At 40.1% G+C, this 23,947-nt stretch overlaps 1 protein-coding gene across 2 annotated transcripts; it reads left to right on the top strand.

The window, feature by feature from the left end:
• Positions 1-23,509, top strand: DHX16 (DEAH-box helicase 16). Of its 2 annotated transcripts, XR_010085277.1 has the most exons (23): positions 1-82; positions 2,144-2,429; positions 2,923-3,134; positions 3,355-3,517; positions 7,458-7,514; positions 8,063-8,317; positions 8,660-8,878; positions 9,156-9,353; positions 10,136-10,246; positions 12,158-12,273; positions 12,891-13,101; positions 13,443-13,541; positions 14,441-14,593; positions 15,611-15,751; positions 15,971-16,133; positions 16,252-16,370; positions 16,454-16,521; positions 16,600-16,762; positions 17,354-17,515; positions 17,702-17,875; positions 18,154-18,284; positions 22,961-23,282; positions 23,317-23,509. XR_010085277.1 is itself a non-coding variant. In XM_063431324.1 (22 exons), the coding sequence occupies exons 2-21, from the start codon at positions 2,232-2,234 to the stop codon at positions 18,280-18,282; spliced, it is 3,111 nt and encodes a 1,036-aa protein (XP_063287394.1). In that variant the 5' UTR covers positions 1-82; positions 2,144-2,231; the 3' UTR covers positions 18,283-18,284; positions 22,961-23,509. The 2 variants fall into 2 exon arrangements, 1 of the variants encoding a protein (XP_063287394.1); XM_063431324.1 differs by having other exon boundaries at positions 22,961-23,509.
• Positions 23,510-23,947: the final 438 nt, after the last annotated feature.

Genomic DNA, 23,947 nt, shown 5'->3' on the forward strand with positions numbered 1-23,947 from the left:
GCGTGATGTCATCAGTAGGCGACGGCATTGACCAGACCTCACGTTGGAGACCCGCAGGAGACCCAGGGATAAACGGGATCCGGTAAATCACACCGAATGGGCATTCCATAGAGCTGGGGGTACACAGGGGTCTGGGCAGGAAGACTTAGCTATCTGTGTCTATACAGGTTCCCACCTCTAAGGGGCTCTAACATGGACTGCTATTATTATTGTTATATTGTTTATTATTATAATAATATTATTATATTGTTTATTATTATAATATTATTATTATATTGTAAACAGGGTATTTGTTCAAACTGCTTCCACCATGCACTGACATGTGTTACTCCTCTCTGTTTGGCCTCTGTAGCCACGCAGGTTTATTTATTAAAATGAGAATTGTCAGTAATTCAGAGTGAATTTCAAATTTAAAGCACATCTGTTCATTTTGGGCGTCTTCAATTTCGTAAAGACTCTCAAAACGGACAAATCCAGTGAGTGTCCAGTGGCCGCGGGCGGGTGGGTGCAGTGGGAGAGGTTTTATGTAACTCCTCACCGCCGCCACCATCTCCATAGCGAAGGTCCTCTTCGGCTCCACGACCTACGTTAGCGCGTGCACGAGAGTACAACACTAAGGTCTGTGGAGGATCCTGCAAGACCCAAGCATTCTCCATCGACAGAGACTGACGGCTGCTGGGATTGGACAATAACTGACAAAGGAATTCCTTCTTTTATCAACCTCAGGCTTTACCATAAGACAATGATATCTTTGGATTGTGCTGGCATTTCAGTGTAATTCCATCGCCTTCTAAATCAGTATTTCACAAAGATTCTGTCTTTATGAAATGCTGAGAAGTGACAGGTCCTCTTTAAGTTCAAAATAGCTGAAATGGACATAAATTCTAAATAGGTTACACTTCCTATTCAGCTGCTGAGGCAAACATTTGCAATTCGCCTTGGTTCCTCACTGTAGTGAATGATCCTGTTGGTGCCAGGGTCAGTGTTATACTAAATGTTTTTGGAACATTTGGTTTGAAATGAAAGAAATTGGTCAAACTAATATCTGTTACTTTGATTTTAAAAAACTGAATTCTGTTCTCATGTGATTATTTTTATTTTTTTTTATAAATGTTTTTGAACATTTCTTGGTCACATCTGTGTGGATGGTACTACTGAATCTTCCAGCTCACAGAACAAAAATATACTGCAATTCTGAATACTTCCGTGGATACTATCTACATATTTATATAAGTTTTTAAAATAAACACAGATTTTTTGTCACAAGCTGCTGCTAAAAGTATCCACTACAGCTTCAATAAATGCAAACAATTTATCCTAAAAATATCCAAATGATTATGTTATTTCATTGAGAAATTGAATGCAAAAAATTCACCCACAACTGAAATATTTAAATTTTCAGAGTTTTAGTGCATTTTCTACATTTTCTTTTTTCTCACAAACTTTCCTATTGGGCTTAAACATACACTATAGTAACCAAAACAAATTTAGCTTAATAAAGCAGTTTTTGTGTAAAAATCATGACTGAAGTTTCACTGCTGAAATTACTGCCACTTCGGCGTTCAATCATGTTTTGCTTCTGTTTATGCAGCCCTAACTACACCTCCCCTGGCTGTGACTGACACAGCCTGCATGAAAACAAAATGGTTTAATTTTCAATCAGATTTATCTTCAGATGTTTTGATCTCCTGCTCTGTAAATTGAATTTTAATTACATACAGGAGGCTCCTGCAGGGTCTAGCAAGCTATTAACAGTGCAGGAGATAAGAAATTATAAATGAAACAGGATTTGCGATAAGTGAAGTGTAAATACTAGATGACTCTTTAAAGGAAGTGTCTAGGAAGTCACATGCATGGGAAGGTGTGCCTAGGGCTGCATAAACAAAGTAATTTAACTCCTAAATGGTACACAATTGAGCAGTGAGACTGCAGGGGCATGTTCTATACACCAAAACTGCTTCATTAAGCTAAAGTTGTTTTGGTGACTATAGTGTCCCTTTAATCTCAATGAGTCTAAATCTGCTGGGAATTTTGGATATGGATTGCAACATATGGTTTCAGTGCAATTCTGTGTTATGCTTTTCACAATCACTTTGAGTGCGGACATTTTTTGTGTTAAGATTCAATTTTGTCTCTTTCACAGGAACCCCACCCCAGTCCTCCATTTTATTCCTTATTTCCTTGCACTAAGAGAACACAAATAAGACATTGCACCAGGAACAACATTAAAAATGGAAGCAGTGGAGTCCTGGGTGAAGGACCAGCTCCACGAGGTGCTGGGTATGAGTGACCGGCACGTAGCACAGTTTTTGGTGGGGACCGCACTACGCAGTTCAAGTTCTTCTGATTTCCTGAGACGTCTTGGTGATACTGGAGCTATCGATGTGACAGAGAAAGTAAAAAAGTTTATAGAGGAACTCTGGGTAAAGGTGAGCAATAAATGTGTATATTTAGATCAGATCATTTTATGAAATTCTTTCTCTAAAGAGGCGTTTTTTTGCAAATTTAGTAGTAATCTTTAATCTGTGCCTTCTGGGAGAAGTGTAAGATTGTAATGAAACACTGCACGTATTTAGATTTATTTAAAATTGCTGCCAGAGATGTAAGTCCACCTCTGGAAACATTACTAGCCTAATGTCAATTCTATGCATACTGCAAGCACAGAGGGTTAATTCATTGGCTGGGTGTGCTTAGCTGATGCTGTTAGTTACTGAATGGAGCATAGGCGGATCGACATTCGGGTTTTGCTGCTCTGCAGAAACCAGATTTAATTCAGCCGCAATTAGACAAAGCTCAATACCGGGGGGACCTATTTAAAAGCGAACCAGTGCAAAAGGGTTTGTCCCATTACCGGAGAACGGCACCAGGAAATTCCTAGCTTTTGTCTATATTTTCCTCCGTTACCATGTATCTTTTCTGCAGATTCCACGCAAGGCTCCAGTTGAGCGACCAGCTCGGGCTGCGGAGAGAGAAGCCCTGGCAATGCAGGAGAAGAACAGATCGTATGCTCTGATTGAGGATAGTGAGGAAGAGGAGGCAAAGGACGAGAAAAAAGACGATAAGAGAAAGAAAAAGAAGCATTTCAGGAAGAGAAAGAAAGAGGAGTCATCCGACAGTGAGAGCGATAAAATACAGTGAGTATATCCAGCTGACTACATCAACACATGACATAAAGTGAGACATGCCATCTAACACTCTAAAAAGACCGAGCACATCCTTATATATTTCTGCAAACATCCATACCTTCTCACAGGGTGATGGAGGACTTCTCGCCTCCTCCTCCTACACGAAAGAGGCACATTGAAGGTCTTACTCTCTGTTCTGTTATTTTAATATGATCCTTTGCATTCCTAGGATCGAGAAGGTGCCTTCTCCTTCCAACACCTCTGAAGACGATGAAGAAAGGGAAGAGTTGGCACGGTTAAAGGATCTAGAAGAGAGGGATGCTTTTGCAGAACGTGTGAAAAAGAGAGATAAGGAAAAAACCAGGAACATAGTGGAGAGGTCTGATAAAAAGGTTTGTAGACCAGCTGGAATAGGGTATAATACTGGTCATCTCAACTTGGGGAGGGTTTGATTGTGTCTTCCTTAAGAATGGCATATTCCACATAAAATGCTTTAAGCTGCTCTAGAACAGACATGTACTGTATAGAATGCTTTAATACTCTGGGACTATCATGTGAAATATCTTAATGTGTGCTAGGAACGCTATGGTTTGTTTAGAATGCTTTCAGACACTCTAGAACTGATTTGTTCCATATAGAGGGACTCTAGTGCTGGCATATAGAATGCCTGGGGGTCCTGAAGTGATGGTATGTTCCATATAGAATGCCTGGAGGTGCTGTAGTGATGGTATGTTCCATATAAAATGCCTGGAGGTGCTGTAGTGATGGCATGTTCCATATAGAATGCCTGGAGGTGCTGTAGTGATGGCATGTTCCATATAGAATGCCTGGAGGTGCTCTCTAGTGCTGGCATGTTCCATATAGAATGCCTGGAGGTGTTGTAGTGATGGCATGTTCCATATAGAATGCCTGGAGGTGCTGTAGTGATGGCATGTTCCATATAGAATTCCTGGAGGTGCTCTAGTGCTGGCATGTTCCATATAGAATGCCTGGAGGTGCTGTAGTGATGACATGTTCCGTAAAGAATGCTGGGAGGTGCTGTAGTGATGGCATGTTCCATATAGAATTCCTGGAGGTGCTCTAGTGCTGGCATGTTCCATATAGAATGTCTGGAGGTGCTGTAGTGATGACATGTTCCGTATAGAATGCTGGGAGGTGCTGTAGTGATGGCATGTACCATATAGAATGCCTGGAGGTGCTCTAGTGCTGGCATGTTCCATATGGAATGCTTGGAGGTGCTGTAGTGATGGCATGTTCTATATAGAATGCCTGGAGGTGCTGTAGTGATGGTATGTTCCATATAGAATGCCTGTGGGTGTTGTTGTGATGGCATGTTCCATATATAATGCCTGGAGGTGCTGTAGTGATGGTATGTTCCATATAGAATTCCTGGAGGTGTTGTAGTGATGGCATGTTCCATATAGAATGCCTGGAGGTGCTGTAGTGATGGCATGTTCTATGTAGAATGCCTGGAGGTGCTGTAGTGATGACATGTTCCGTATAGAATGCTGGGAGGTGCTGTAGTGATGGCATGTTCCATATAGAATGCCTGGAGGTGCTGTAGTGATGGCATGTTCCATATAGAATGCTTGGAGGTGCTGTAGTGATGGCATGTTCTATATAGAATGCCTGGAGGTGCTGTAGTGATGGTATGTTCCATATAGAATGCCTGTGGGTGTTGTAGTGATGGCATGTTCCATATAGAATGCCTGGAGGTGCTGTAGTGATGGTATGTTCCATATAGAATTCCTGGAGGTGTTGTAGTGATGGCATGTTCCATATAGAATGCCTGGAGGTGTTGTAGTGATGGCATGTTCCATATAGAATGCTGGGAGGTGCTGTAGTGATGGCATGTACCATATAGAATGCCTGGAGGTGCTCTAGTGCTGGCATGTTCCATATGGAATGCTTGGAGGTGCTGTAGTGATGGCATGTTCTATATAGAATGCCTGGAGGTGCTGTAGTGATGGTATGTTCCATATAGAATGCCTGTGGGTGTTGTTGTGATGGCATGTTCCATATATAATGCCTGGAGGTGCTGTAGTGATGGTATGTTCCATATAGAATTCCTGGAGGTGTTGTAGTGATGGCATGTTCCATATAGAATGCCTGGAGGTGCTGTAGTGATGGCATGTTCTATGTAGAATGCCTGGAGGTGCTGTAGTGATGACATGTTCCGTATAGAATGCTGGGAGGTGCTGTAGTGATGGCATGTTCCATATAGAATGCCTGGAGGTGCTGTAGTGATGGCATGTTCCATATAGAATGCTTGGAGGTGCTGTAGTGATGGCATGTTCTATATAGAATGCCTGGAGGTGCTGTAGTGATGGTATGTTCCATATAGAATGCCTGTGGGTGTTGTAGTGATGGCATGTTCCATATAGAATGCCTGGAGGTGCTGTAGTGATGGTATGTTCCATATAGAATTCCTGGAGGTGTTGTAGTGATGGCATGTTCCATATAGAATGCCTGGAGGTGTTGTAGTGATGGCATGTTCCATATGGAATGCTGGGAGGTGCTGTAGTGATGGCATGTACCATATAGAATGCCTGGAGGTGCTCTAGTGCTGGCATGTTCCATATGGAATGCTTGGAGGTGCTGTAGTGATGGCATGTTCTATATAGAATGCCTGGAGGTGCTGTAGTGATGGTATGTTCCATATAGAATGCCTGTGGGTGTTGTTGTGATGGCATGTTCCATATATAATGCCTGGAGGTGCTGTAGTGATGGTATGTTCCATATAGAATTCCTGGAGGTGTTGTAGTGATGGCATGTTCCATATAGAATGCCTGGAGGTGCTGTAGTGATGGCATGTTCTATGTAGAATGCCTGGAGGTGCTGTAGTGATGACATGTTCCGTATAGAATGCTGGGAGGTGCTGTAGTGATGGCATGTTCCATATAGAATGCCTGGAGGTGCTGTAGTGATGGCATGTTCCATATAGAATGCTTGGAGGTGCTGTAGTGATGGCATGTTCTATATAGAATGCCTGGAGGTGCTGTAGTGATGGTATGTTCCATATAGAATGCCTGTGGGTGTTGTAGTGATGGCATGTTCCATATAGAATGCCTGGAGGTGCTGTAGTGATGGTATGTTCCATATAGAATTCCTGGAGGTGTTGTAGTGATGGCATGTTCCATATAGAATGCCTGGAGGTGCTGTAGTGATGGCATGTTCCATATAGAATACCTGGAGGTGCTGTAGTGATGGCATGTTCCATATAGAATGCCTGGAGGTGCTGTAGTGATGTCATGTTCCATATAGAATGCTGGGAGGTGCTGTAGTGATGGTTTGTTCCATATTGAATACCTGGAGGTGCTGTAGTGATGGCATGTTCCATATAGAATGCCTGTGGGTGCTGTAGTGATGGCATGTTCCATATAGAATGCCTGGAGGTGCTGTAGTGATGACATGTTCCGTATAGAATGCTGGTAGGTGCTGTAGTGATGGCATGTTCCATATAGAATGCCTGGAGGTGCTGAAGTGCTGGCATGTTCCATATAGAATGCCTGGAGGTGCTGTAGTGATGGTATGTTCCATATAGAATGCCTGGAGGCGCTGTAGTGATGGCATGTTCCATATAGAATGCCTGGAGGTGCTGTAGTGATGGCATGTTCCATATAGAATGCCTGGAGGTGCTGTAGTGATGGCGTGTTCCATATAGAATGCCTGGAGGCGCTGTAGTGATGGCATGTTCCATATAGAATGCCTGGAGGCGCTGTAGTGATGGCGTGTTCCATATAGAATGCCTGGAGGCGCTGTAGTGACGGCGTGTTCCATATAGAATGCCTGGAGGCGCTGTAGTGATGGTATGTTCCATATAGAATGCCTGGAGGTGTTGTAGTGCTGGCATGTTCCATATAGAATGCCTGGAGGTGCTGTAGTGATGGCATGTTCCATATAGAATGCTTAAAGATGCTCTAGAACTGACGCGTACCGTATAGAATGCACAGAAACGCTGCCATTCATTCATTTGACACATACAGAGCATTAATGCCACACAGAACTAGCATGAAAGACATACAGAGATTTGTTTTGCCTGCACTCCCATTTTGGGCAGAATATTAATGTTTCCAGTTACTAAAACATAGCATAGACTTCATGCTGCTTAGATCCAGTGTATGTGAAGATCTTGCATCTCTGGTGAAAGCTTAATTTTAGTCTAAATCAGGAAAATAGCAAGTGGCTTACATGGCATTTTCTTTGTTCCCTTAAGGACACATGACATGTGTGACACGTCATGATTCCCTTTTATTCCAGAAGTTTGGTCCTTAAGGGGTTAATGCATTGTGTTTTCTGTACATACTTACAAGCTGTGTGAATACATTTCAGGCATATGAAGAGGCACAGAAAAGGCTCAAACTGGCGGAAGAAGATCGTAAAAAGATGGTAAGTTTAAATCTTCATTTTACAGTCTTCCCTTTTTCTTTTTATCATATAGTCCTGGGTGGGGGGACTTTTTTTGCTTATAAAATTGTCTTCAATAATTGGGAAATGGCAATCCTAGGAGTTTAAAGCCCAGTAAAGTTAATGGAATTGAATATGACAACAACAGCAGTGGAGAGGGATCTTTGGTTTATTATTTTAGATAAAATGAAAGGAAAAAAACACATTTTAGATATTGGAAAATATCAGTGGGATAAACACATGGCTATCCAAGGAACAATTTGGATGAAAACAATAATTGACAATTTTAACCCCTTAAGGACACATGACATGTGTGACATGTCATGATTCCATTTTATTCCAGAAGTTTGGTCCTTAAGGGGTTAAGGAGAAAGAAAAACAATTCAAGAACGTAGTCTTGTTAATCACATCCTTTCTCAGTTTCTCTAATTATGTACAATGTTTGTAATAAAGCTTTACTGAGGTCCATTAATAGCATACATACATACAGTTTCATTGGGCCTTGGTTGATACTTGGTTTGGTTCTGCAGGTACCAGAGTTGAGGAAGAAGTCCAGGAGAGATTACCTGGGGAAAAGAGAAAAGGAAAAGCTGGAAGATCTCGAGGCTGAGATTGCGGATGACGAGTATCTCTTTGCAGAGCCGGAGCTGACTGCAGTTGAGCAAAAGGAGCTGGAATATAAGCGCAGGGTGCGCGATCTGGCGAAAGAGTACAAGAAAGCAGGCGAAAAGGAACGTATGGAAAAACATGACCGGTACTTTATACCTGAGGAAATTCGGAGCAAGGTACGAGAAACTCCTCAAAAACCATTCATTTTTCACTGGCATGATAACCAAAAAAATAACAAAATAAGAGCCATTTAAAGCTTTTTATATATAAATATATTTAGCACATTTGGGGTAATTTTTATATAAAAATATATTTTTCTGTTTAGAACATTTTTATGTGAGATGGATCCTTCCAGCTTACGTTGTTACAGTTAGATCCTCCTGAAATTATTCCATATGGGGATGTTCTTGGCGCTGCATTTATATAAAAAATCTTTAAATATGTAAGTGAAGTGATATTGTATGAATTGTCACATAAGGGAATTTCTATCAGTAAGATCTTTTATTCTGACAACGTAGAAAATACCCGACCGATACGAGGAGCCAGTGACTGAGGAGAAATTTGCTCCCCGGGAGGAACAGAGGCGCTGGGAAGAGGAACATATTGGCGCCGCATCCCTGAGATTTGGGGCCAAAGATGCGCAAAGCCGCGGGCAGAAGGAATACGACTTTGTGATGGAGGAGGATGAATTCATTCAGTTTGTCAGCTCTACACAAATGAAGGGCACTGTGGAGAAGGTGAGGAAATTATGAAATACAAAGTACTACTGGGCACTATGTTGGGTAATATTGTTACGGGAAACATTGTATTTGGGAAGCTCTGTCAGTGGACATTTCTGGAGAGTTTTGAGTATCTATTGATCGTGAGGTTCATAAGATAATTAGTGAAACTGAAGACACCTTTTTGTTTTTTATCCCTCAACTGTTTTATGATTCTAGTTTGTAGAGGAAGCTATGCACTTGTATTAAGCACAGAATTTTGCACCTTAATTATTTAATTCTTTCCCTCTCACAGCAAGAAGAGGAGGATTCCGAAGCATTGTCGGAGGCAGAGAAGAAACATCTGTCCATTCAAGAGGTGCGTCGTAGCCTCCCAGTCTTCCCGTATCGCGCAGATCTCCTACAAGCCATTTCTGAACACCAAATTCTCATCATCGAGGGAGAGACTGGATCCGGCAAGACTACCCAGATCCCACAATACCTCCACGAAGAGGTGGGTGACTGTATAGAATTCTAAAAGAAACAAACAAAATCTCATCCACTACTCACTAAAGGGTTGTAATATTTTACAGCCACATATATCTAGGCAGTATTATGTAACGCGTGTCCTAATGGAAACCTGTGTGGACTACAAGTGTAGTCTATGCACTCCGCTTTCAAAGTTATAAAGTGCACCTACTGTGTGGAGTGGACAGAGCAACTGCACATGCACAGGTGTGAGATTGGAAGTGAGTGGGGCTTGTTCCTCTATTCAGTTTTCTAAAATTGTGTGCTTTATCGCCGTGCCTCATGAAGTGCAGGTGATATTCTAATTGCATTCATTTTCAGTTTGGAATGCAAGCATACCTTCTAAACATTGGTTTTGCTCCCACCATGCATTGTATGCTCAACAGAGCAGAAAAAAAACTACTTCATTTAAGAATACAAAGAATAAAAATATTAAAAAAAAAAAAAACAGAAATGTACTTTAATGTCTGTCTTTTTTACCAGACCTTTCTCGCAGCACCTCAGTTAGCTTGTAGCTTTCCGTCACTACAGTTACAGTAAAAGTACATTATTTTCTGCTGAAATGATATATTATGTATATTAAAAATAAACGTTGCGTCTGTAGAAGTAGCACATTTTTTATTGTATTTTTTTTCTCTCTCTTTATATGTTCGCTAGTTGAAATATTATTATTTTCCTGCAATGAATTTTGAAGTCCTCCCTCTCCTGCTCCATGCCACACATTATTAAATCTAAGGTTATCTCTTTCTGTCTCCCTCTGTTACACAGGGCTACACTAACAATGGAATGAAGATTGGGTGCACTCAGCCTCGTAGAGTAGCTGCAATGAGTGTGGCCTCTCGAGTCTCCCAGGAGATGGCAGTGAAACTGGGCAACGAGGTAAAGACGCACATTGACATGAACTACGGTTAGCCATGTATTTTTGGTTTTGTTTTTTGTTTTCTTCAAAATATGTAGTTTTGTGTTTCTGACGTAGAACAAAATTTATAAACACTGATCCCCAGAAGCCTGTTATATATCAGGCGTGTGCATCTCCCACCTCATTATCAGTAATGTGATCACTCATTATCTGAATGGGAATCACCCTTTTCTCAAAATAAAATGTAAAGTAATTTAATCACAATCTAAGCAGTGCTCACAGTGTGAAGGCTAGAAGTAAGGAGCACAGCTAAGGCACTCCGTGTCGGTACCAGAATCTGTAATGTGCGCACACCGCAAAACGAAACATCAGTTTGATGCACATGCACCTATGTTTTGATATAATAAAGTAGTAGTAATTGTGTTTACTGGGACATTTATTGTAAATAAATATATCTGCGATGAGTAAAACTTATTATTGATGCTTTATGCAAAGCTTTCTAAGCAGCATTTCACCGCTAACTTTCAATGATGTCACCACTACGAAGGTGCAATAGTGAACTCATGCAGGCCTCCGTCCATGCTGATACTATAGACGTTTGAAAAGTCAGATTCTTTATTTTTGTCTTAATTACCGTTTCCTGATAACAACACACAAACACGCACTGAATCTACTTCCATCTTTTCATCTCTTTAAAGAATCACTAAAGGCACCCAGAGATCTGGGTCCAGCGATCTGCAATGTAAAACATTTCTGTTTGGTAGATCCCGCAATCTTATACTTGCGGGGCTAAACACACCAGTAGTGGCTGTAGGCTCTTCCCTTGTGAGAACTGAGTCAGACTTTGATCGGAATCACATTCTGCTTTCATATGATCTGCGTGATTTTCCGCACATTCGCACTAGTCTCCCTATGCTTTCCTATGGGATTTTTAAAAGTGTCCATTTGTCTTGACTTTGACATTTTTATCAAATAAGCCAGCAAGGACACGCAATGTAACCCTAAAGCTGAAGTGCTATAGGTAACTGAAATATTCCTTTAAATTATATTGTTTTGAAAATATATTAAGACTCCCAATTAAAAGGCTAGAATCATACCACATTCCATAACTGTACAGCGCAGTGGAATATGTTGGTGCTATATAAATAATAATCATAAATCACCTGACTGGTTTATTGTTAATCACAGTGATGTCCCATCTTTGTCTTTTTATTCCTCAATTTCCTACTGCCTCCTCCTCCTTTATCTCTTGAGTCACGTCTCTGCACGCCTTTTCCAATCCCCAGCTCCACTTGCTAACTCCACCACTCTGTTAACTATATATATTTATGTAAAATAAAGGGAGGGAATAGGTGCTCACTATAGTATTAACACAGGATGGATATGGGCTGCAGTAACCGGTTCAAGGATTCCCAAGCCTTGTAGATAGTGAAGTATGGAAAAGAAAGGAGAAACCGCAGCAAAAAATATATGTACAGAAATTCCATTACTTTATTTTTGATTTAAATATCTACCAGTACTTACTTCACCATTGGAGTATCTCTTTATTGTACTCACTCCTATATAAGTCCTGCATATTGCACTTTATCTGAGGCACCCGGGACGCCCATATCATCATATATCCTTAGACGGGGATTGTTCCGTCCATGCGCAATACAGCTGAGCTTTCAGTTAGCTCAAGAAAATGTGAGAAAAAAACTACACAAGATTATTCACCACTTATTCACTGTACATACTGTACTGCACTATTATTACTTTTTGTTAATTTATCTTTGAGGTCAAATGTGTGTGCAACCCTAAAAGACCTGTGTACGTATACATTTCTGTACATATATATTTTTGGGTGCTGTTTCTCCTTCCTTTTACAAACTTTATATATTTATTTGCAATATAGCATGTCTCGTCTTACAGTTTATTATTCTCTCCCCCAGGTTGGATACAGTATTCGGTTTGAGGATTGCACGTCGGAGCGCACAGTACTGAAATACATGACAGACGGGATGTTGCTGAGAGAATTTCTCACTGAACCTGATCTGGCCGGCTATAGGTATCATGTCTGAAATTATATTAAAGGAACACTATAGCATTACGAAATCAAATGTATTCCTAGTGCCATAATGTTCTCCTAATTATTTCGATTCTTTTTCCCCTCCCGTGAGGGTTTTACTTGCCTCTACTCCCCCAATACGCCATTCTCCTTTCGGCTGCCCTGCCTGTGTTGGCTGAGATCATCAAGCCAATTCTTTCCATAGGGAGGCTATTGCGCATGCACAGCAAATTATTGCACTGGCCAATTGGCATCTACTCGTAGAGATGTAATGAGTCAAACACTGCCTTTTCACTGGAAAACCCTGCGTAGATAGTCTCATTGACCCAAAAAACCCTACTTTGAGCTACAGTTGCTCTGGTGCCAATAGTGTCCCTTAAAGCTGAGTAATTGTTTTGTAACTGTTGATAAAAAATGGGAGATCTTTTTTTATGCCTGAAGATCTCTTGGTATAGTGTTCTATAGCAGGAGCCTTATTATTTAAAATGGAAGTCTCTGTAGATATAATGCGTTTGCCTCAAATGAATCATCAGTTGGATTGAGGTTAATCCGTCATGTTATGTTGGCATATCCTTCCACTGTAATGTTCTCACCCATTGTTTCCTATATATCCCCAGCGTTATAATAATAGATGAAGCCCACGAAAGGACCTTGCACACAGACGTGCTCTTTGGTCTTATCAAGGACATTGCCCGGTTCCGTCCTGATCTGAAGGTTCTGGTCGCTAGTGCCACCCTGAACACTGAACGCTTCTCCGCCTTCTTTGACGAAGCCCCTATCTTCCGAATCCCTGGACGCAGATACCCCGTTGACATCTATTACACCAAGGTGGGCATTTTTGTGGAAAAGGTCCTATACATTGACCTGTGCATATTTGACTTTATCATTGAGCTGTGCATACTACAAAATAAAACTTTGGAAGATTACAACCGTCGGAAATCTAACAAGAGATTTAGAAAAGTGTTTGTAGCAGAAAGGAGGAGCATTCGCCATGGGAACCAACGATCACGCCGAAACATTCCATTTGTTTCCATGGTGATTACGGCACAGATTGCTCCACCTTTCTATTTGATGCACAGAATCTCTCACATAGAGATCTACCTACAAAAACACTCTGGACACAAGGCTTTTTAAAATTATCTTTCCCCCTTTAACGCTTTGTTTTGCAGGCTCCTGAGGCGGACTACCTAGAGGCCTGTGTTGTGTCTGTGTTACAGATTCACGTTACGCAGCCTACTGGAGACATCTTGGTTTTCCTCACTGGACAGGTGAGTGATCGCTAACAGAGTGTGATCCAAGCAGTCATGGGTAGACATAGATCAGTAGGAAAAGCCAGTAATATTGCAGATAAAGGCAACATTTAAATGAAATCGAGGCTCTTGGAATCTGTAGTGAAAGAAGATTGTTTTTTAAGGGACCAGGCGCACTCTATGGTGTACACAGATTGTGTTCCTTCATCATGTTCACAAATCAAAGCGAGTTTAAATTTAAAGCCAAAAGAACTGGACTGAAAAAAAATAATCTCTGTCAGCTCTGCGTTTGGCCATTTTAGGCTTCTCTGTCCATAAATTTTAAATTCACTTTAAATTCTGACGTTAGTAAATAACCCTGGTAGTCACTTGCCTTCAGTGCTGCCCTCCTCCCCCCAATGCTAACATTACGGAATCTTTGTAGGAAGTTCTGGAGCTCAGTGTGGGTGGGGGGAGGTGATTTCTACTGCTGTGTATCCCTCCGAGAACTGGAAGCTTCTTAAAGAAGTGTGGGGTATCACACTGGACAGGTTCAGGATTAATATGACATGATATATAGTAGGATGAAGGCTGTATTGGAAGCAATAGCTGGTCTTACTATGTATTAGATTGCTGCTATTAGTTTTTTTGTTTTGTTTTTCTGATAACCGCCTTCACTAATTAAAAAACACGGTTCAGCAATATCCTAAAGTAGTGATTCTAACACTGGCATCATAGATTTTTCTAAAGTGCATTTCCTATAACGCTCAAGCAGGTTATGTTGTGATTCCCAACATCTGGGGTGCCAAGGTTATTGATCCCTGCTGAGTACAGTGCTAAGCATGGCCAGTTTATAGCGAGTATGCCAGGCGATGTGTATATTGGCTGGTGATAGAGCTCTGTGAATATACAGTTCTCATGCTGTTTGTGTCTTCCAGGAAGAGATTGAAACATGCTGTGAAATGATACAGGAGCGGTGCCGCCGGCTCGGATCGAAGATTGCAGAGTTGTTGGTGTTACCAATTTATGCCAATTTACCATCTGACATGCAGGCCAAGATATTTGAACCTACACCTCCTGGAGCACGGAAGGTATGTGGGACCTGCTGCCAGGGGAGGGAGATTCCTCTTCCCCTACAGGAGCTGTGAGTCTGTCCCTCCACTGCTAGGTGACACAGTCCACATTTATTAAGGAAAACAGAGACTTAATAATTAGCTTAATCATAAACAAGCTTTAAAGGGGCACTCTACTCACCCAAACAACTTTTAGCTTAGTGAAGCAGTTTTGGTGTATAGGTCATGCCGGGACAGTCTCACTGCTCAATTCTCTGTCATTTAGGAGTTAAATCACTTTTGTTTCTGTAGCCTTAGCCACACCTCCCTGGCTGCGACTGACAACACAGCCTGCGTGAAAACAAAATGGTTTCTTTTCAATCAGAAGTAACTTACTTTACTGCTCTGTAAATTGAACTTTAATTACATACAGGTGGCTCCTGCAGGCTCTAGCAAGCCATTAACAACGCAGGAGATAAGAAATGCTTAATTAAAAATAATTTGTAATACAGGAAGTGTAAACATTAGATGACTCTTTACAGGAAGTGTTTAGGAAGTCTGTGTAAGTCACATGCAGGGAGGTGTGACTAGGGAGCATAAACAACGTGATTTAACTCCTAAATGGCAGAGAATTGAGCAGTGAGACTGTAGTGGCATGATCTACACACCAAAACTGCTTCATTAAGCTAAATATGTTTTGGTGCCTATAGTGTTACTTTAATATATGATTAAGGTTTGTTTGAATAGAAACATTGTATCATCTTGGCTGTTTTCCCATGAATAAATGTGGACTTCTACTAGCAATGCACTATGTTGCTTGTCTTTAACATTGTACTGTGGCTGGCAGAGTAAAATGTTTTTTTCGGGGCCTAGCTGTGTTGGCAATGTGTCCTATGTGTGCATGGAGCACCATGAGTCTGGTGACAAAGACATGGTCGCCTGAGTCTGTACCCGTCCTGCAAAGTTTTATAGACTGTAGAGGCAGTAATTAATAATCAGTAATTGTCATTATATATCCATTCTCTGTATCATAGCCTTTATTCTTGTTTTCTTAAGGTTGTTATAGCCACCAACATTGCGGAAACCTCACTGACCATCGATGGTATCATTTATGTGATTGACCCTGGATTTTGCAAACAGAAGAGTTACAATGCTCGTTCAGGAATGGAGTCTTTAATTGTTACTCCTTGTTCAAAGGTAAGACATGGTACCCTTCTCTGATACTTCTATTAATTACTGGCGTCCTTGTCTCAGACATAAATAAAAACTGTTCCTACTGCTCTAATTTAGACTCCCATGAGCAAGTGTTGCAGTTCCCTCAATTGCCCCTCCATATTTGTTATTGCTCTCCTTTGAATTCATAGAATCAGTAGTGGGTCATCTATTAACACTATTTGACATTTTTTTCCCTTCAAGGCATCAGCCAATCAGAGAACGGGAAGGGCTGGCCGCGTGGCAGCAGGGAAGTGTTTCAGATTGTATACTGCCTGGGCCTACAAGAACGAGATGGAAGATACAACAGTACCTGAGATCCAGAGAACAAACTTGGGGAACGTGGTACTTCTACTCAAAAGTTTGGGTGAGTAGTGTGTTAGAAGCGTGAAAGATAACATGGGGACAGCCTTTCATGTTTTCTCTTTAATTTTGAGAAGACAAATCTTTCCACTAATCTTTTTCTCTTGATGTCTCCCCAACAGGTATCAATGACCTGATCCACTTTGATTTCATGGACCCCCCACCTCATGAGACACTAGTTCTAGCTCTGGAGCAGCTGTATGCGCTCGGAGCCCTAAACCACCTGGGGGAACTCACGAAGGTAAGTGAAAAAGAGACTGTAAGTTGTGAAATGCATGTCGCCAGCTGCAGGAATGATAAATCTCCTTTCTACCTCTCTCATAGATGGGCAGAAGAATGGCTGAGTTGCCAGTTGATCCCATGTTATCCAAGATGATTCTGGCATCTGAGAAGTAAGTGTCTGATCTTTTTCTTTTTAATCCGTATTTTTCTCCCCGTGATAAGTCATCAAGGTAATCGTTCTTTCCTAGGTACAATTGCTCAGAGCAGATCCTCACCATCGCGGCCATGCTGTCTGTAAACAACACCATCTTCTACCGGCCCAAAGACAAGCTGGTGCATGCGGACACAGCACGTGCCAACTTCACAGTGCCTGGAGGGGACCACCTGGTACTGCTTAATGTATATACACAGGTAGGGACATGTGTGTCTGCTGATCCTATTAACTATTTTATCTGTACGCTGTGTTCCTTCAAACAAATCCTAATTCATATTAAATGCTACTTTAAGTACAGGTTGTTGCATTTAATTATTCATTAAGATGTCTATTTTAGAGTTACCCACCTCTATTACCCATTGTGTCCTGTAGTTTACATTCCCCTAACCACACTTTTGTTAACCAATCATATGTCTTGTGTCTACGTCCACTCTGCCAAAACTACAGAAAAGACCGATATGAAAGAATTTACCCATCATTCATTAGAGGACTCATAACCACCAGGAGGAGTCTATTAAGGTGTTTTCATGAGAACATATCACATATACTACACAATTTGTGTCAGCACTTCTTTATAAATTGAGAAAGTACCACACTTTATATCTGTCCTGTGTAATGGAGACACTTTGCTACCCCACGTGTGTCTATAACATTTTCGGTCCCCTGACATTTACCAGTATGCGTGCCTTGCTGTTTCTGACTGACTGCATGACCTTTGAAAATCTCTATTATCTTCTTTCTGTCCTTCTCGTGTGTCTCCAATCTTCATCTTGATCTGATCTGATCAGTGGGTGGAAGGTGGTTACTCTCTCCAGTGGTGCTATGAGAATTTCATCCAGGCGCGTTCTCTCCGCCGGGCTCGCGATGTTCGAGAGCAGCTAGAGGGACTCATGGGACGAATCGAGATTGAGCTGACATCCTGTGAGGGGGAAAACATACCAGTGCGCAAGGTAAACTGTATAATCACTATTCTATTATTGTCAATGCCTCATCTGCCTCTTTTATACACTGTAGTTCTTTTCTAGCTCGGTATACCCGAGGTTTCTCTTCCTCCTCTTTAATACTATATGCATTATCTTCTGTCTTTTTAAAATGTATTGCTTTCTTTGCCTCCTCTGTATCTCTCTCTCTCTTAGGCGATCACGGCTGGCTATTTTTATCACACCGCCCGACTCACCCGCAGCGGATATAAAACAGTGAAGCAACAACAGGGTGTATATATCCACCCCAACAGTAGTCTACATGAGGAGCAGCCTCGCTGGGTTATATACCATGAACTTGTCTTTACCACCAAGGAGTATATGAGACAGGTAAGATTTTCGGGGTACAGGTTGAGTGCAATGTGCCCGACATATTGAGAAAAGTGCTTGCTGTCATTGGATAATTCTAAACTGTGTTGGATGACCCGAATATACCAGTGGGTGGAAAGTGGTTACTGGATGACAGGAAATGAGTAGCGTATGATTATCTATCTACATTTCCATTTGGCTGAGAGAACTAGCCGTAAGAAATCCCACATTTGGGGTGTTTGGCCTCTTTCGTGGGATTTTTGAAGTGATAATATTAAAGTAGTGTTTTACAATTTCAGATGATCGAGATTGATAGCACTTGGCTGCTTGAGGTAGCACCACATTATTACAAATCTCGGGAACTGGAAGACCCCACCAGTAAGAAGATGCCAAGAAAAGCTGGAAAGAGCCGAGAGGAGCTGGGCTGACGGTAAGTCTGGGGCTTGTGTACTTACAGTTCATCACACACGAACGGTGGAAAAATGTTGCAATACAGTTTATTCCTTGAACATAAGAGAGCTCCAAGACAGTCTTGCCTTATAAGAACTACTCCTTGCATGTGACTTGCACAGCATTCCTAAACACTTCCTGTTAAGTAAGATCTAATGTTTAGACTTCCTTTATTGCACATTCTGTTAAATGTGAAATACATTTTCTCCTAGACCCTGCAGGAGCCTCCTGTGTGTAATTACAGTTCAATTTATAGAGCAGAAGATAAAAACTTCTAAAGCAAGTTAACATGTTGAAAATGAAACCATTTTTTTTTCTTCATGCAGGCTGTGTGAGTCAGTGATTTAACTCCTAAATGGCAGAGAGACTGCAGATCCATGATCTATACACATAAACTGCTTCGTATTTTTGTTGTCTATAGTGTCCCTTTAATCCCTGAACATAAGAGAACCCTCGGACACTCTTGCTTCATAATAACTCCATTGAGATAAGGTTATTATAGGGCTTGAAGTATTTCTTTATAGGGAAGCAGTACAAATCCTGTATTTTGTCTTTGTGCTTGCATCAACACTCTTACCGTCTGTGAGTGGATTGAAAATGAAAATGTGCTCTGTTCTCTGGTTTGTTTTTTTTCTTTTAAACCTTTTAACAATGGAAACTGTTACTTTCAGCGGTGTATTATTGTGACATCAACAATAGATTTAACCCCTTAAGGACCGGACTGTTTTTGCGATGTTGTACATTTGCGACCAGGCATCTTTTTACACTTTTGTGGTGTTTGTGTTTAGCTGTAATTTTCCGCTCTCTCATTTACTGTTCCCATACAAATTATATATTGTTTTTTTCAGGACAAAAGGGGCTTTCTTGACATACCATTATCTATATAATCTCATGTAATTTAATTTTAAAAAAATGAAAAAATATGATGAAAAAAATACATGTTTGACTTTTATGTGAAATTTTTTTTACTCCTCTACAAAAGCGAATGAAAATAACTGCTAAATAGATTCAACATTTTGTCCTGAGTTTAAAAATACCCAGTGTTTACATGCTTTTTGCTATTGTTTTTGCATGTTATAGGGCTATAAGTACAAGTAGGATATTGCTGTTTCAAAATATATATTTTTAAAATGTATCAATAGTGACATTGTAACACTATTATCTGTCATAAATCGCTGAATAACACCCCACATGTACATATTTGTTTTAAAGTAGACAACCCAGGGTATTCAATATGGGGTATGTCCAGACTTTTTTAGTAGCCACTTAGTCGCAAACACTGGCCAAAGTTAGCGTTCATATTTGTTTGTGTGTGAAAAAAGTAAAAAACTAAATTGAGCGCTAATTTTGGCCAGTGTTTGTGACTAAGTGGTTACTAAAAAAGACTGGACATACCCCATTTGCAATACCTTGGGTTGTCTTCTTTTGCAAATGGTATGCCATCATGGGGGTAATTCTCATTCCTGGGCTACCATACGCTCTCAAAGGCAACATAACCAACCTGGCTTTTTTTAATGTAAAAATATTTGACCCTGTAACTTTCAAAAACGCTATAAAACCTGTACATGGGGGGGGAACTGTTATACTCAGGAGACTTTGCTGAACACAAATATTAGTGTTTCAAAACTGGAAAATGTATCACAACAATTATATCCTCAGTAAAAGTGCTGTTTGTGTGTGAAAAATGCAAAAAAAGTCACTTTCACTGACAATATCATCGCTGTGATATGTTATACTGTTTTGAATCACTAATATTTGTGTTCAGCGAAGTCTCCCGAGTAAAACAGTACCCCCCATGTACAGGTTTTAGGGTGTCATAGAACGTTACAGGGTAAAATACAGTGATAGCAAATTAAATTCTCTGGACTTTCGGCCTGGGTTGGCAGACAGGTCCCTTAAATTGCAATCAATAAAATAACTTAATTATGTAAAAAATATTACATAAATACGCACGTAGAATTTAAATATATATGCATATTTATATATTTGAAGTCTACGTGTATATTTATATAATTATTTATGTCATTTTGTATATGGACATATGAATAGTTCGTATTCTTTTTATTTATATATACATAGATATATATACAATTTAATTTTGATATAAATATATATATATTAATATCAAAATACAGTTAGAATAAAATTTCGTATAGATATATATATTTTTTTAATTTTTATTATTTTTACATGTTTAATTTAATTAAAATTACTTATTATTTGTATTTTATAATAATATATATATATACAATATATAGTTATTATATATATACGTGTGTAATTTAATTAGAAGTGTATTTTTATATTAATATATGTACATATTAATATAAAAATACACTTCGCATGACATTATATATATATATATATATATATATATATATGATATATAGACATATTATATAGGTATAATATATGTCTATATATCATTCATATATATATATATATATATATATATATACACATACACACACACATATATAATAATAATTATTTTTTATTAACTTTAACTTAATTTTTTTTTCTGATTTTACACATGCAGGGAGACTGCCTGTCAGCACAGACAGTCCCCCTGCAGGCAGACACATGGACACCTATTGTGACCATGTGGTCGCTCTGTTGAGCGATCAAATGGCCCCAGGGGTCCTAATCCGCCATGGGGAGACTGTCTGGGCTGCAGGCAGTCTCCCCACAACGGGAGCGCCGCCGGGGGAACGACGGCGATCGGGTAAGTACATGTTAAAGTTAGGACGGTTCAGGACCGTCATCGGTCGGCAATGGAAAAATGCCGATGACGGTCCTGAACCGTCCTCCGTCCTTAAGGGGTTAAGTGACTAATGTAATCAAAATGCCATTTTGGTTTCAGTATACTTTTCATAATGATGGCACATTGGATTATCTTTACTAAAATCATTGCAAGCAGCTCACTTCTGCAGAGTTTCATTGTATTAATTAAAGGGACACTATAGTCACCCGAACAACTACAGCTTAATGTAGTTATTCTGGTGAGTATAAAATCATTATATGCAGGCATTTTCATGCAAACACTGCCCTTTCAGAGAAACTCTGGAGATGGCCACTGGAGGTGCTTCCTGGAGCACTGCCGTTCAGCGTCTCAACGCTGAATTTTCCTCATAGAGATGCATTGATTCAATGCATCTCTATGAGGAGGTGCTGATTGGCCAAAACAATTTTTGGCCCTGCCCCATGCCGATTTTAGCCAATCCAATGCTTTCCCTATGGGCTAAAAAAATCGGCAATTTTGATGTCATCAAGGAGGCGGGGCGGGGCCAGCACCAGCAGAGTTTTAATTCCTTTTATGGGGGCTGAGGGGGGAGAGGAGGCAAGCGACAAATGGTGGGTTTAACACTATAGAGTCAGGGATACATGTTTGTGTTCCTGACCCTATAGTGATCCTTTAATAATTTACTGTCAAATAATAGCTACTGGATCAATTAAAGAAATAAAATGTCTTTGTAATTCGCCTCAATTTAAGGTTCGATTAAAAGAAACATTTGGCTTTTATGAATAGCCAAATTGACAATAGATCATGTTTCAAAGTTTATTTTTGGGGGGGGGGGAGAGTCTGATAGAGACCAATGCTTAAAAGGGACACTAGTCACCAGTGCAACTACATGTATTCCTGACCCTATAGTGTTAACACAACCATCTAGCCCCCCTGGGCCCCTCCTGCCTCCATAAATATAGTAAAAATCTTACTGTATTCAAGCCAGAAGCTGTAAATCTGCATGCTGTTACTCAGAAAAACAAGCAGCCTGCTGACATGTGGTAGCCCGATCCAATCACAGTGCTTCCCCATAGGATTGGCTGAGACTGATAAAGAGGCAAATCAAGGGCAGAGCCAGTATGATTCAAACACAGCCCTGGCCAATCAGCATCTCCTCATAGAGATGAATTTAATCAATGAATCTCTATGAGGAAAGTTCAGTGTCTCCATGCAGTGGGAGGAGATACTAAATCACAGGATGCTCGTGCATAGCAGATATGGATGGAGGCATATTATGCCTCCAACTCAGAAGTCCCTCTGGTTCACTCTGAGTGACTGCAACTGGGAGGTGTTCCTAGCTTTCAATGTAAACACTGTATTTTCTCAGAAAATACAGTGTTTACATGAGAGAGGCTGCAGGGAGCTATAGTTCTCACCCGAACAACCTCATTAAGCTGAAGTTGTTCAGGTGACTATAGTGTCCCTTTAAGGACATAATTTAGGGATTAACCACATCTGAATTGATCAGATTAATTCATTTAATTTAGCCTTTAAGGACAAAACTGAGATACAAATGAAGGGGTTGAAAAACGGTAAGTTACTAATACAGGTTACTGTGCACATTTTGTTTTTCTTCAAATTAAGGGTGGGTTGAGAAAATTAAACAAACCTTGTATCATTCCATTTTTCAGAATAGGAACAGTTTAACGATTTGAGACACGTGGGGCTATTTTGTGGCTTAGGAAAAGAAACTAGCATTGCAGATATGGGTAGATTCATTGATATACTGGTATGCTTTTTGTTTCCTTAGGCTATCGGAATGTATGTTTCACAGGAACTTGCGCTGTGCAAGACTATATCACAGTAATGTTTGAATGTTCCCTTTTGGCCATTTGCAATCTATGTATTCATATTATTACATTGTATTATAGGATACACTGGAAAACTGCAGACTAAGGCTCTAATTGTGCAAGAATGAATGGATCTTCACGCCATCTGACCGTAAAACCAGGAGGACCTATTCTCATACTGTTCAGTCACCCTAGGTTTCAGTAAATTGAGCTTTGAGGCCAGCATCTGACGTTCTTCAGCAGGAAAATATCAAGATCCATGAAGGGCCGGCTCTACTGCAGGGATCTTAAACTCTACCCCCCAGATATTGGTGGCCTACAACTCCCAGGATTCTCTAAATACCATAGAGAGCTAGATAATCGACTTGTAGTTCAGCAATATCTGGGGACTGGAGTTTGATATGTCTGATCTACAGCAAAACACAAAATAGCTGCAGACACATTTTAAGGAATATGTACACACATTACCGTATGTAAAATATTATTGCTTTGTGCCTGCACTATGCTGTGATGTTTTAACAGGACTTGATTACATCTTGTATTTTCCTTTCCGACCTTCCCTGCTGCAGCCTGTAATGAAAGGTACACACCCCTCTGTACATCTGTATATAAAGATTTTCATTTTGTGTATTCATGACTCTGACCTTTTTTTTGGATTTTATTTTCAGACAAAATATTAATGTTTTTAAATAAGTTGTTTTGTACATATTCTACAACCATGAACAGAATATTGTATCAGTGTTTAACCCCAGAAGGATGGAGGGAATTGTCCACATTCTAAACCAAAACAGGACAGTAAGGGCTTTCCTTTAGCATTATATATGTATATTTAACACAACATTACGTGTGAATAAAATGTTAAACGGGGGTGGGGAACCTAATTTTCACATTTTTGCTTAGAATTTACACATCTAATGCAAATAATCAAAAATAACTCATAGATTCATATCAGTCCTAATTGTTAAATGGCTAATATGGTTAGGATCTACATTAAATTTGATTGTTAACGCTATACCAACCATACCACTTATAACTAATTTAACCCTAACACAACATTAGGCCTAATGC

The sequence above is a fragment of the Pelobates fuscus genome, chromosome 9 (genome assembly GCF_036172605.1).
Source record: "Pelobates fuscus isolate aPelFus1 chromosome 9, aPelFus1.pri, whole genome shotgun sequence".
Lineage (NCBI taxonomy): Eukaryota > Metazoa > Chordata > Amphibia > Anura > Pelobatidae > Pelobates > Pelobates fuscus.